The 15263-nt window shown below is 30.0% G+C and overlaps 1 protein-coding gene across 1 annotated transcript; it reads right to left on the reverse strand.

Moving 5' to 3' along the window:
- Window positions 1-1005: 1005 nt before the first annotated feature.
- Window positions 1006-10310, reverse strand: LOC113376810 (SH2 domain-containing protein 4A-like). Its single transcript, XM_026616873.1, has 7 exons — window positions 10044-10310; window positions 7546-7839; window positions 4024-4161; window positions 3597-3771; window positions 2285-2602; window positions 1587-1784; window positions 1006-1306 (listed from the first exon to the last, which is right to left on the reverse strand). The coding sequence occupies exons 1-7, from the start codon at window positions 10281-10283 to the stop codon at window positions 1194-1196; spliced, it is 1476 nt and encodes a 491-aa protein (XP_026472658.1). The 5' UTR covers window positions 10284-10310; the 3' UTR covers window positions 1006-1193.
- Window positions 10311-15263: the final 4953 nt, after the last annotated feature.

Genomic DNA, 15263 nt, shown 5'->3' on the forward strand with positions numbered 1-15263 from the left:
TTTTCTTACAATCAATATTAATTTATCATGGACTTTCATAAATTATGTCTTGTATCATGTCTATATAAATTTATTGATTAGAAAACCATCAGATCTTTTAATAAATACTGGTATTAAAATAAACTTATTTTTTAGGTGATTTATAAAATAATCAGCCACTGCAATAATTAAACAAGTCTTATCCTGTCTTATCCTTTCCTCAAATTATTTTACCTAAATGCCTGTCTCATTTAATAAATTCCATATTTAAGAAAATACATTTATTTACTAAAACTATATTGCATACTTTATAAATGCTTTATATAGCTTTATTATGGCTGTTTCTTCATTAAGAATTACGATCAGTATATCGACCTATGTACAAATGTATAAAAAAATAAATTCTGCCAGCAGATATGATGAAAATTTTAAATATGTCAATTTTTGTTGTTATTCCAGATTATAGTTTATATGATATTTGTCTTTGCAAAGCATATTACCCATTTGAAATATCACTAACTGCAGATACCTATGTAAATACATGATGCATTAATACTATCTATAAAAATAAAGGCCTCGTTTATGTAAGGCAATAATATGGTTCAACATAAGCTCATTTTTCATAACTTTATCACAAATACTTATGAAGATTATAAAATATAATAAAGTATTACTAAAATAATTACATATAATAATTACAATTTCAACATTTAATATTTATTATAAAATATTTGATGAGAAATTTGGTATTATAATTCTAACTGAAATCTAAATATATTATAGATTTATCTTTAATTAATAATCTGGATTAGTATGTAAATAGTTTAACTAATATATAAGAAATATGAGAAAATAATATTTATATTGAGAATTTAAAATCTATGAAAAATAATAAAAACTGGTAATATTATAACTATAAAACAATAACTCAGTAATAATATATTAACACATGCATCCAAACAATTGAGATCATTCAGCAAAATGACCTTTGTAACAAATTCTTCCTCACATTATCTTGGACTACCTACTCATTTCTAAATTTTAATTATTCACAGTCATAATGATTTATTTAAAACATCTAACTAAAATAGAGTCGACTATGTAGATAAAAGGAAATAAAAGGCATTTATATTCCTAAATGTGTTATATAAATACATTTTGATCGGGTGTCACAGTCATATCAGTCATATATATAACACAATGCGTTAGTTATATTATGAACTAGCAATTTTAGGTAATATCTTTCGCGGAAGAGGACATGGACGTTTCAACAGCTCACCACCAATCATTGTGATCGGTTCGCTGGCATGATGAGAAACTAAATCACCTGAAACAGTCAATTCATTGCTGTAAGACTCAATATATTATAGTTTCTCATGCTTATCAAATAGATTAATGACAAATTGTTAAAGCACATCAACATTGATATTCATAACATTAACAACACCTTTTGAATTCTTTAATTTATATACATATAAATATTTCATGAATACATGTAAATAAAACCGTAATAATTCGAACCAGATATTGTATAAAAGATTACTGTGGATAAATGAAATGAAATAAATAATTGATAAATGAAAAAATAAACAAATTTCTTTATTTACCAAGAGTTTTATGAGATAACTGATTATCTCCCAGGAACTGGTAATGGCCATTAGAGGCGTCTACTAAATAATGCTTAATCCTATCTTCAGCTTTGTAGCTAATTGCATACCCCCAAATACGTTCAGAGAGCCGCACCAGGAATGTCCCCATTTTCTCAACATTCAAGGCCTGTTCCGCTTCCTGTCGTGTTATCAAACCTGAACAAATTAAAATTATAAATAAATCGTCGGGCAAAATCATTGATCAATAATTTACTTATCCACAGAAATATATACAACTATCTTTTCAATAGCATTGAAATCAAAGAAATTTTAAAACATGTTATGTACCTGTGTTATGAAATTTCTAGTACGTACGTAGTAAGTACGTATATGTTTATTTTAATGTGCCAAAGTAATGTTTTATATAAAATTTATGGCACATTATTTGTTTATAAAACACTGATGAATTTTTGCGCAAAATAAATATATTATCAATTTATTAATTTATTATCAATAAACACATGCCACATTCTTAATGTGATATAAATAAAATAATAATGTTTTTAGTAGTAAATAAAATACATAATGTATTTAGTAGTAATTTTTTTAATTTTTGAAGAATAAGAATGCAAAATAACGTCTCAGAGCGTTTTGACTTTTGTGGCAATTTTATTTTAAATATGAAAATTCAAACAACAAATCTTAGAAAGAAATACCGTGAAACCACGACGACACCCTGCCATCTCGCTCGATGCCCGCATTGCGTCGCACTTCTGTTTCGCGGTACCAGTCCAGGACAGCGCGGGCACTCGGCGGTCGTGGCATGCCTGCTTCGAGACTGCCAGGGGGACTGCTGGTACTTGAACTAGGACCTGAACTTCCAGTGATGCTTGTAGTAGTATTACTGGCAGTGGCGCTTATAGTATTACCGCCATGTTGTTGCTGAGGTATTGAAGTCGCCGAGCGCCGGTGTTGCTCACGAGCGCGCCTCGCTATTTCGCGAATCTGAGTTTCTGCTTCTTTTGCTTTACGTTCTGCAAGTAGGTTGATATGAAAACGAATGCTGAGAATATCATATTATTCATCTTTACGCGCACATGCAATAAAATCAACAAATCGACATCGACACCATACTACTCATTAACCCATTCGAGACCGATTGCACACCGTGTGTGCAATTGCTTTCCGAGGCTATGAGACCGGTTGCACACCGTATGTGCAATAATAATAATGAACAATTATCAGTTATTCTGAGTGATATAGTCGTCGAGATAAAATTTTTTTTGAATTAATAGTATCATTAAATAAAGAACAACAAAAATAATAGGTAATAGGTAGAGAAAAACAAAATTTGGCATTGGTTTTAATTCGTGCCAAAACAAAACAAAACATTTTGTTGGGAATTTTAAAATCCACTAATAATTATTTAAAGACCAGTGTGCTGTTTCCTAAAAATGTATTTACAAATTGTATTTTCTTTTTCATTACTGAGCTCCATTACTTTAATTCCTTTAGAGATTTTTCTAAAAATTTATTTCCTGTTTATATTATTTTTTTCATTATTCAACTTATTTTTTTTTGACCTTTTACTATTTCTTGAAAAATTTCTTCGCATGATATTCTGTTATTCATTATTGAAAGCAACATAACGATTTTATATTATCTAATTATTTTTACAACAAATGTTTAACAATTTTAATGAAGTATTCAATCCGCTCCTCGCAATAAAAATTTTCTGAGGAGCGAGTTGCACACATCTTTTTATGTAAATTTGCTTACGAATTGGATGATTTCTTTAGTGAACCAGTTTTTTTTATTAAAAATTAACAATATAAACAAAGACACAATATAAAGAAAAATCGCCATCTCGAATGGGTTAAAATTTCATCGAATGTTTAAACAATATCAATACTTTTCTTATCTGTTAAAAAATTTACAGATGATAAAATTCACACAATTTGTAATATACTATAAATTTATGCATTGTAGTTTCCATTGTACAAAATAATATTGTATTAATAAATTAACCTTGTTCCCGCCAAAGTTGTTCTTGTCTTTGTGCGGCTTCTTCAGCTTCCTTAGCGGTTTCGGCTTGTTTCTTTTGGAGATTTTTGAAAATTTCAGAAGTTCGTTCGCCTATTACTCTGCGTTCCCACATCGCCACACGCTGCGCCACCCTATGAGGCTTATTTAGCGTCAGTTCCTATATATTTATAAAAAAAGTGATTAAACTGGAACTATCCATAATATTTACTTTGTAACAGTGATAAAATCAGTTTTTAAGCTAACAAGATATTAAACGCAGTTCGATAAAAATAAGGTTGTGTTTTAAACAACATGCTTAAAATAGCTGCTTAAATAGAATTTCCAATGAAAAAATAATTTTTAAATTTACAAGTTTATCTTTTTAGACAAAGAGTAGCAAAAAAGAGTTGATATAAATTGATAGTCTTACCTGTAAAACATCTATCTTGCTGTCACTATGAAATGCAAAGTTTCCACTCTTGACATTGTTTTTAGGTGGCGTGTTATTAATTTGTCCGTTATTAATATTATTTGATTGAATCCAATTATAACGGTTATTCATTTCAACCTGAGAAAATTCAATGAATGTAAATTTAAATTGTCAACTAGTGGGGCGCATAGCATCGTGCCTTAAGGCAAATTGCTGGAACTTCCCGTACCAAATTTTTTTTTTTTTTAAAAACGATTAACATTTTTGAAAAAATTTACTTCTAAAAATTAGATTTTTGAGAAACTATAAATTTGACAAAAAACTACTTTTTTTTAAAAAAAAAATTTTTTTTTGAAAACAAAAAATTTTTTTGAAAAAAAAAAATATTTTCTTCATTTTGACATATAGTAGAACCTCGATTATCCGGACTAATTGTTGTCGATAGGCATCCGGATAAACAAAAATCCGGAAAATCCAAATGATGAAGAATAATGTTTTGTTTATCAAAAATAACAAATACATACATAGATATCAACAAAAATCGATGTTTATTAGAAAATTAACACTTGCTATTAGATTACATTATACATATTATATTAATCATGAGGTAAAATATTCAGGTTGTTCGTAAAGTATCAATGAAAAAGTTGCTTACGAATAATTTGTTGATCGTTTTTGTAAAAACCAACAATATAGAGCTTCTTCTAAGAGTTATTTTTTGGTCTGTTCATCATTTTCCGATTTTCACTCCCCTGTTTACTATCTAACGTACGACAAAATTGAATCGGCATTCTTTTTAGTATCGCTTATAGTGGATGTACCTACACCCAGTGGTGTTGTCGAGCCGGAACGCGCCGGAACGTCGTTCCGGCAAATCATTTTTGAGCCGGAACGCGTTCCGGCAAGAAAAAATACAAAAACATCGCTACATACAGAAAATGATTTAATAAGTAAATTTTATAAGTTATTATTCAACTAATTTTTATTAAATGTTATTATTGTAATAAACATACATATATGTGCACAAAATGAGTTTTGTAATAATTTTTGTTTCTTTCCTTTTTGAACGGAACTGGAAAAACATGAAAACCGGTTTTAGAACCGGATTTTAAATTTTAGCGTTCCGGCAAAAAAATATTAGCACAAAACCACTGGTTTTATCAAAGTCGTTTTTAATTTAGTAACAAATTGAGGTGTATGAACTTCTTATAGAAAAAATAATATTTATAAATTAAATCTTACATTCATTCGCATTTCTTATACGCTAACATCTACATCATAGGTTCCTATTCATGTATTTTTATAGCCTTACGTGTGCCTATACGTTGCATTCTATACTACACGCCTTACATCTGTACCATACGCTATATTTCATTACCCTACATTGTATACCGAATACACCTAACCTATATCTACTATATATCCTATTACCTATAATTTCCCTTACACACTACATTAACCCTACCGAGATTCGAACCCGGGTCCGCCGCGTGGCACGCGACGACCTTATCCACTACACCACCGTAACGCAACAATCAACCGTCTTTTTTCGCGTGTCGTCGCGCCACCTCAGTATTAATTATCTAATTAATTAGAAAATGACCCGCGGAAACAACAGTGCGTCCCATATTATATTATTAATGGGGGTACCCGATAGGGTAGTGGCTAAGGTGCGCGACTTCCACGCGGAGGTCCCGGGTTCAATTCCCGGTATAGACAATAGATAATATATATAATAGGTAGAGATAATACATAGGGCGTAAGGTAAACCTATACAATATAGGTAAATATATAAATTAGACAGTAGTATTTATAAGAAGTAAAAGGTATGTAGGGTATATAATAAGTTAATGACGGTATAGATATCTCACGGTATGATAGATAATAGATATCTATATATGATATACAATAATATAGTATAGTATGATAGGTAATAGGTTATCTATCATATTATTAATAGAATATATAAATTAGACAGTAGTATTTATAAGAAGTAAAAGGTATGTAGGGTATATAATAAGCTAATGACGGTATAGGTATCTCACGGTATGATAGATAATAGATATCTATATATGATATACAATAATATATAATAGTATAGTGTGATAGGTAATAGGTTATCTATCATATTATTAGGATAAGTCTTATAAAGTATTGTAATAAATCTTGAGTACTTTTATATCATAATAAATACCTGTAGGTATTAATGAATACAAATAATACCAGAATAAATATGATTAATGTCATTGAAGAATATAAATTATGTTCTCAATGATTCCCTCATACTTGTACAATTTAATGTATAGACTAGCTGTGTATAATAGAGTTAATTATATAAAAAGTCAATATATTAGATTTGTGAGTTCTTATCGAAATATATCAAATTTTTTGAACCGGTTTATGAACCGGATTTTAAATTTTAGCGTTCCGGCAAAAAAAATATTAGCACAACACCACTGCCTACACCATACCTATCAGCTAACTTACGGCCGGTTTCGCCTTTTTTAATGATTCTATAATATTTATTTTATCTTTAAGGGATAACACCACCCTTTAAAAATGTATATATGCACGTCAAAACAGAGAATGTATTGAATGTATATATGCACATCAGAATATGCAAGTTCCGACGCGATTATGTCCGGATAATCGCGAATCCGTATAACCGAGGTCCGGATAATCGAGGTTCTACTGTATTTTGAAAATTCTGAACTTTTTTTCAAAGCAATCGTACTGCTTGAACTGCATAGAGACGAAGTGTCAAAGCGCGTAAGTGCCGCGCCGCCGTCTAACGGATAAGCATTGGTACGGAACCCATAGAAATGTAAATAAATTTTATACTTATTGTTAAAATCTCTATAAAATATCTGATAATTTGATGTGCATATGTCTAATGATCATTTTTGACCGCCAAATGGCATTTTTTTTACTTTTTTCATTAGATCTCCGAAACCGCTAGACCTGTCTTCATGAAAATCAATTCTTCATCTTGTCAATACAAGTAAAATATTTTTTGAATTATTAAAATCGGACGCTCCGTTATCTTCAAAACTGAGTTACCATTTTTGGCACTTTTTGCCCCGTATCTTCGGAACGGCTAGACTTGCCTTCGGCATAAACTAATCAGCACATCTCCTTAGTACGAATCGAGTATTTTTTGAATTATTCAAATCGGTTGATCGGTGTTCCCGAAATCGTCGACGAAAATTTGTATCAGCACACACACACACACACAAACATACACACACAAACATACACACACAAACATACACACACACATACACACATACATCCATTTTTTCTAAGGTATGCCAAAATATTCAGAAACCTTTGAAACGCAAAGATATATAAAAATTTTCATTATCGAGTTTTTGCATTACTATAACTTGCCCCACGGGAAGTTAATAAGGAACTTATCAAATATTTATTATAGGCTCATATGAGCAAGATATTTTTTAACAATTATTTTCGCATAAACACGTTCAGTTGTTAATGAGAATAACTTAGATCAATAATACATACTTGTTTCTGTTCTACGGCGGAGATCTTTTGAGGAGGCGCTTTGGCTCTGAGCTCATCCACCGAACAATAAATCTCCATCGAATCTTCTATTCTCTCCGGATTCAATGATTCCTTCGCCTTGCTTTGTTCCGCTGCTAAATCGCATCGCATAAGCAGCTCGCCGAGTTCGGCTTCAACAGTGTGGCGCAACTGTTGCGCTTCCTGCTCCGCTTGCCGGCGTGCAGTTTCGCGAGCCTCCGCTTCCAAGATTTCCTCGATGCTCGGGTCATTTGGATGTTCTCCCATCACCCAAACCTAAAGATGAAAGATTCAGATTTATTTTATATTGCATATAAAGAGGTTAATTCTGCAGTAAAGTAGATCAATATTATGTCAAGCCTATGTTATGTAACAGTTTCCATATGAAGTGGTACTAAAAACTGTCAAAATCCTATAAGGTTGCAGTGCAGCCATGCGTTTTAGATAGAAAACCTAGAAAACGCACAAATACCAAAAAAACGATGTTATCATAACTAGGTCTTTGAGATATGGCTGGATAACATATAAGTAAAGTTACATTTTATGCGTGAAACGCCTGATCGCACAGCAAATACATGGCACTTTGACAGTATTTAGTAGTATTTTGTATGAAATCCGAACATAACATAGTCTTGCCATAACATTAGTCTATTTTACGGCAAAATCGGCCCATAAAGCTGTGAATTCAATAGAATCCATCCTTATAAATATAAATTTTCCCTACGTATAAAAGATATGTGGACGAAATCGCTTCTTACTGCTTTTGATGAAGCTTTGTACTGATTTAGCGGAACAATAACTTGAATAAACATGTAATATAAAAACTGCAAATAGTAATTACAACGAGATTAGGCGCTGAAAACCTGCCGCAGAGTTGCCGAACATTCGGTATTCGGTCTCTGGGGCATGCCGAATATTCGGTATTCGGTATGTCGCGGTAGGCTTATCTTAAACGTATATATAAGGGCAGTAAAGATTGTAATAAACATGAGTTGTTTAACAAATATATCAATACGCAAAAAAATAGTATCTTTTGGGTTATAACTTTATCCATATTAATGACAATTGAGAAAAAATATTTACGGCATGGGTATATGCAATAAGTGATAATGAAAAATGTGCGTAGAGTGCTAACCCTTTCCACTCGAATGCCGCCGCTCCGGCGGCAAAATTCAGATAAATCTCGGAATTAGCGAGTGGAAAGTGTTAAATGTAATTTAACCCAGTAGCTGGACGAGTAAAATTTATATTTTAAGAGTTTTTGATCATTATCAATAAAAATGTATTTAAACATTAAAAATTATACTTCTAAAGAATTAGAAATTACAATTTTCACAAATTTAACTCAGAATAATAAAAATTAAAGAAAAATTCCTCACACTGGTTGTCGTCGGAGTTAAAATAATTGGCGACTTACTTTGTATAATTTATAGTAGCACAAGCCGTGTCATTGTGCAAACCTTTCTATAGGATTTAAGATTGATTGTACCACGGTGTGAATGACAACATTGTTATTAAAATTTACTAGTCTTGTCATATATCTCAATAAAACTTGCTTAAGGGGCACAACTAGTGTAACCGCCTAAAAAAAGGTGATTTTTAGGAATTTATATTAAAAAAACTACTTTATCAATCATTTCAAAATTTTAGGAATATATTTATACATGTTTTAAGAATACATAGTAAAATTTTTGAAAAAAAATAAAATACTTTTTAAGTTATCATCGATCTCCAACGTCGCGACAAAAAAGGCCCTTAACTGCTGCAGTGATTCCGGCCTTCTACGTGGATGAAATCAAAAAAAAATTCTCGTTAAACTAGATAATATTATCTATAACATGAACTACAATAAAAAAATAAATCAAAAATTGACAAAATGGCGGCGTTTAAAAAAAATCGAATTTTACCCAAAATTTTAGTCGTTTTTCGATTGTCAAAATTCGATTTTTGATCCGATCAAAAAATCGATAGTTCATTTTACGGAGAACTATATAAAGAACACGTAAAAAAAGTTTGATAGTGATCGGATCATTCGTTTTTGAGTAATCACTGCAGCAAATTCGGAAAATGCTGTTTCGAGAAAAACGCGTTTAAAGATAAAATGATCGTTGTACTATATACTATATACTATATATACTTTTTAAATGGCTGTAACTCAAAAACTATTTGAGATATCGATTTGAAATTTTAACGTGTTATTTTTAAAGGTGTAATCTACCAAAATATGAAAACCAAAAAAAACAAAAATCGATTTTTTCGAAATTTCACACTAGTTGTGCCCCTTAACTCACTTCTAATTAGTGCAGATCTTTTCTCCACCGAAATATGATAACATGATCATTAGCTTTTCTTTAAAAACCCATTTTATACATCGATATATGATGTCCGTAACAACACATTCATAGTTAATAATTTTACTTTTTATTCATGTTGTATATATACATACCACATTGAATAAAAAAGGCAAAAAATATATTTACCCAAGGTTCGCCATCTTCGCCTTTTAAAAAACTAACGTTCTTTCCACGTTTGCTTGGCTTTCGTTCCTTTTTCAATGCACCTCCACAAGCTAATAATTTTGCTTCTTGCTCCTCGCGAATGCGCCAGCGCCTGACTTGCTCCTCGCGCATTCGACAGAAGAGTGTCTGCTTCTGGGTGTCATCGAGCTCCGCCAAGATCTCCGGATCTACGTGCATATCACGTAATATCTGCTGCAACATCTTTATTGGTGTTTTGTATTTTTACTGGTGCTGTAAACAATATACAAATAATTGCTAAAAATATATAAGATATTGTTTCAATATTAAAAATACACGCTAGTATTCCAAAAGCGTCCTTAAGCCTAATAATAAATTTATGAAGAAAAAAAACAATTTTAATTAACTATAACCGGTATAAGGATTCAACAAAAAATAGTTTTTAAATAATTCAGATGTAAGTAATGAGTGAACATGATTGTCCAGTTCTCAGCTTTAATGCAACTGACAAATTTCAGAAACAAACGAAAACTCAAGAAGAGTAAAATTAGACAATAAATCTCATTACTTGCTCTACTTTTATAACAACAGCACATGGTTTATTCAAGTAAGATAAAATAATAAATCAAAATTAATATGTAGTTTGTCATATACAATCGCCCAAATTGACAGAGTGAGTCCTTTTAGAACTATACAGCATACGTCCTTTGAGTTTGTTAATTTCATAAGTGAACGAAGGCTTTGAAGAGTCAAGAAGATATATACCTCTTTCTCCAGCGATTAAATCTTTATATCTTTAGCAATTTAGAAGAAAAATAATTGTCAATCCCAAATCCCATCAAACTATGATCTTTAATAAATGTCAATGACTTATTCAATTGCAAAGAATAGATGGAATTTAATAACTAATATGTGCGGATAGTCGTGTTGAATAAAAGTGTTTTATATCATAGGAATAAAAAATAACATTTATTATTCTTGGAGGAAGAACTTTAATAGTAATCAGTTTTATTGAATCATAGATATTGAAAAAGTATAAATAGTAATTTTCGATAATTCGAGATGTATTGTTGTCGCGACATTCGGCGTCCTTGCTTGTCAAAATTCACTTTATTGAGTATCAGGGTCATCTACGTTCGGAAAGATTTAAATGTCAGGAGATGATATTAATGCGGAAGGTCTACGATACTTTGGACATTAATGTAAATAATATATTTTAAATATATTATATAAATAATATATTTTAAAATATATCATAAAATCGAATATAAAATACCATTATATCACCACTTACACTAAATATTTTTTAAAATTTTACAATTTTTTTTTGATAATTTACATAAAATTTTGAGATGTCAAATCACATTTGTTTAAAATCAAACCTTCATTTTGTTTTGCTAAAATAGTGAATTCAATATTATAGTATCTATATATATATTTTTAAGCGCAATACTTGCAAACAATTTTTACCTTTATTTTTTTATATCAGTTTTATTATTTTCTTTAGTTTGAATTGTTTTATATTATATTTTATTTATAGAATACTTTTTTGTTTTGCTTATTTTTCTCGTAGGCTAAGTTATAGTAATCGCAAAAAAATTGAAAATGAAAGTTTTTATATAGCTTTTATTTCAAAGGTTTCTGAACATTTTAGAATACCTTATTGTTTGAAATATAGATGTATATATGTGTGTGTTTGTATGCGTGTGCGGATATAAATTTTTCGTCGACGCGATTTTGCAAACACGGTGCAACCGATTTGAATGATTCAAAAAACATTCGATACCTTTTAATAGGAAAACGTGTTGATTAGTTTTTGGCCGAGACAAGTCCAGCCGTTTCGAAGATACGTGGCAAAAAGTACTAAAAATGGTAAATCAGTTATTGAGAGAATAAAGCGTTAGATTTCATTAATTCAAAACTTGCTTCGACAAATGAAGAAATGATTACATTTTTGGAAAAGCGGGTCTAGCGGTTTCGGAGAGCAGGTGACAAAAGTAAAAAAAAAAACATTTAGAAGTCAAAAATGATCAGTGTGATCATTGAAATGATTTAAAAAAACATTTAGTAATTATGAATGACAATATGTAATGTGAAGACCAAAACAAAGTTTACCCATTGGTATCCCTTTTTTGTGTAATGAAAATTGAATTACCAAATATTTTATAAAAAAATTAATAAGAAGTGTAAATTTTGTTTGCATTTCTATGGGTTCCGTACCAATGTTTATCCGTTGAACTGCGACGCGGCGCTCGATATTTCTTCTCAAATATTCTTTCTTCTATATTCAAAAATATTCAAAATATAAAAAAAATCAAAATTTTTCAAAATACTTTGAATAGTTTTGAAAAATTTAATAATTCTTAAAAATCTCATTTCTTCAAAGTTTTCAAAAAATTAAAATTTTTTAAAATTTTTGATTTTCGATAGTTCCAGCAATTTGCCTTAAGGCACGATGCCAAGCACCACAAGTTTTACATTAAATTTATAGAATACTTTTGTACATTCTCTATTTTTTCACTTCACTGTTTTATCAGTTGTATCATAAGATTGTTTCAGTTTTAATTGATCAGTCACTTCCCTTGTGAATTCTAAAGTTGCTCGCGTCATTTTAAATTTATTTTTATCAATTATTTTTCAACTTTTTAAAAATTAAAATATAAGAGAAATTAATCAGAAAGTTATGATGAAAAGAAAAATGAATAATTTGATAATTTGATAATTTTTAGATAATTCATTGTGAATATCGTGGACAGCGTTTAGTAAGCATCACAATTAGGTAGAGCCCGATAATGTTCAAAACAAGAACTGGAACAGTAGCACTCTGTCACTTTATTTGAAGCGCACGTACCTACACAACAAGATATTCGCAAGCCGGTTTTAAAGATTTTTAAAGTTACAATTCCTACTTCACAATCGACAATCTAAAGCTAAACGCATGCAATATTGTCTGCACCAGGGGAACGAATCATTAAACAGAAAATTATTAAAAACTTCAATTATTTCCTCCATTTGAAGATGATAATTAAAGAAAAAAATTAGTACAAGACAGATATAACAGCTTCATTGAGTTTAAAATTAATAAGCCAATGTGATACAACAAATAGAATAAATGTTTTTCATCCATGACCAAAGCTATAACATAACTAATTAACAATGCAATATACAAGATACATAATGAATTTTGATTACTAATATAATGTACATTCATTTTTAAATTTGTTAAAAATCAATTTATTAACTTTCCAGATAAATTATAGTAATCGCAAAAAAATCGAAAATATTTTTTTTTATATATATCAAACATTTCTGACAATGAATATTTTAGTATACATTAAAAAAATGTATGTATGTGTGTATGTGTGTGTGTGTATTCGGATACAAATTTTTGTCGACGATTTCGTGAACACGCGTCAACCGAATTGAATAATTTATTCGATTCGTATTGACGAAGAAACATGCTTTTAGCCAAAAACATTTTATTTGTATTAACAAAATGAAAGACTGATTAAATAATTTGGGGTAGTACGTCCAGCGGTTTCGGAGAATAAATAAAAAAAAGTAAATAAAAAATCCATTTGGTGATCAATAATGATCATTAGACATATGCAATTGAAAAAAAATTCATTTGGTGATCAATAATGATCATTAGACATATGCAAATCAAATTTGGCAATTCTGTGCCAAAGTTTATTCGTCAGTGTGCAATGCGGTGCAGCTAAGACAACGCGATTGCTTTAAAAAAAATTCAAAATTTCCAAATTATTTCATAAAAAAAAACAATTTTTTCAAAAAAGTCAATTTTTTTCAAAAATTTCATAATTCTCAAATATCTCATTTCTTCAAAGTTTTCAAAAAAAGATTGAATCTTTTTTAAAACCTTAATTTTCAGTACAGAAAGTTGCAGCAATTTGATTTAAGACACGACTAGTTTGTATTTAATTTCTTAGCTTGTTTATTCTATGACAATTAAATTACATACCGTTTCATTACTTGTTTATTTTAAACAGCAATCAGAACCCAGATGCCATGGGCTGTTGTGCCGAACTTCTTAATTACAAATTGCATCTCAACGGTAACACTGATAATACATTATCAATCTAATGCAGTAAAGTCAAAAAAGAGCTACTTTTACTTATTATTTTGAGTGGAAAAAAATATCACTATTGCTTGATATCAGACTGCCCGATGTAGGTAAATAGAAAAAATAAATTGGATAAACTGAAACCGCCAAAGGGTTGAAACGCCAACGTTCTTACCACATAATCACCGTAGAAACCAATAAATCACATACCATGCCTAAAATTAATGTTGCAAATAGAGTATAAAGCGTGGATGTGCATATTTATGCATATTTCGTAAAATAAAGCACCGACCAAACAAATAATTCAATATTATCAAGTTCAAAAATAAAATTGTTATGCGTCGATAAGCGTTTTTAACGATAAACGTTTTCAACAAAATTGATAGAATGAATCAAAACTCAGCATTGCAGTTTATTCCATAATGAATAATCACAAACAAACATGCAAAAAATGAAATGATTGCAATATATGTTATAATTAATTCATAAAATAGATTGTGCACGTGCTTAGCATGACATGAGCCAGTTTTCTCTGCGGCGACGGAGGTCTAACCATAAGATTCTAGGAAATATAAATAGTATACAACAAGACTTTTTCTAATGTTCGCACCGCATCGAAAGCGAATAGTACCTACATAAAAACTTTTCTTTTAGATTCAATGGATGTTTATTCTTCACCTTAATGCTTTTTCTTTACTACCCATTATTTGATGTAAAAATAGCACTTTTTCCATTCATTTAAACATTATACTATTACTAACACTCTCAGTGGATTCGATAGCTGTAGCAATATTTTACAATACTATTGGCAAACATCTTGTACAAAAAACAATGGTGATATCGCTTGTATTAGATCAATCAATATCAATATAGATATATTTCACCAAACACAACTTCTCAAATATATTAATTTATCTGTGTTTTTATGATTCTGAAAATAAGAATGATAATGAATTTGATTTCAACCAAACATGTTTTCATATTTTGACATGATAATATTATGCAAAAGGTGCATTTTATTATTGGACATTTTTACAGTAAAATATAAAAGCTATTAAAAGTAAATAACACTTGCATTCACGATATTTAACCACTGAAATAAAAAATGCCGACAATGGAAAAATAGGAAATTCTTAAAG

The sequence above is a fragment of the Ctenocephalides felis genome, unplaced genomic scaffold, assembly GCF_003426905.1.
Source record: "Ctenocephalides felis isolate EL2017-DRISC unplaced genomic scaffold, ASM342690v1 CF-g0.4_SCAFFOLD_01886, whole genome shotgun sequence".
In the NCBI taxonomy this organism is placed as follows: Eukaryota; Metazoa; Arthropoda; class Insecta; order Siphonaptera; family Pulicidae; genus Ctenocephalides; species Ctenocephalides felis.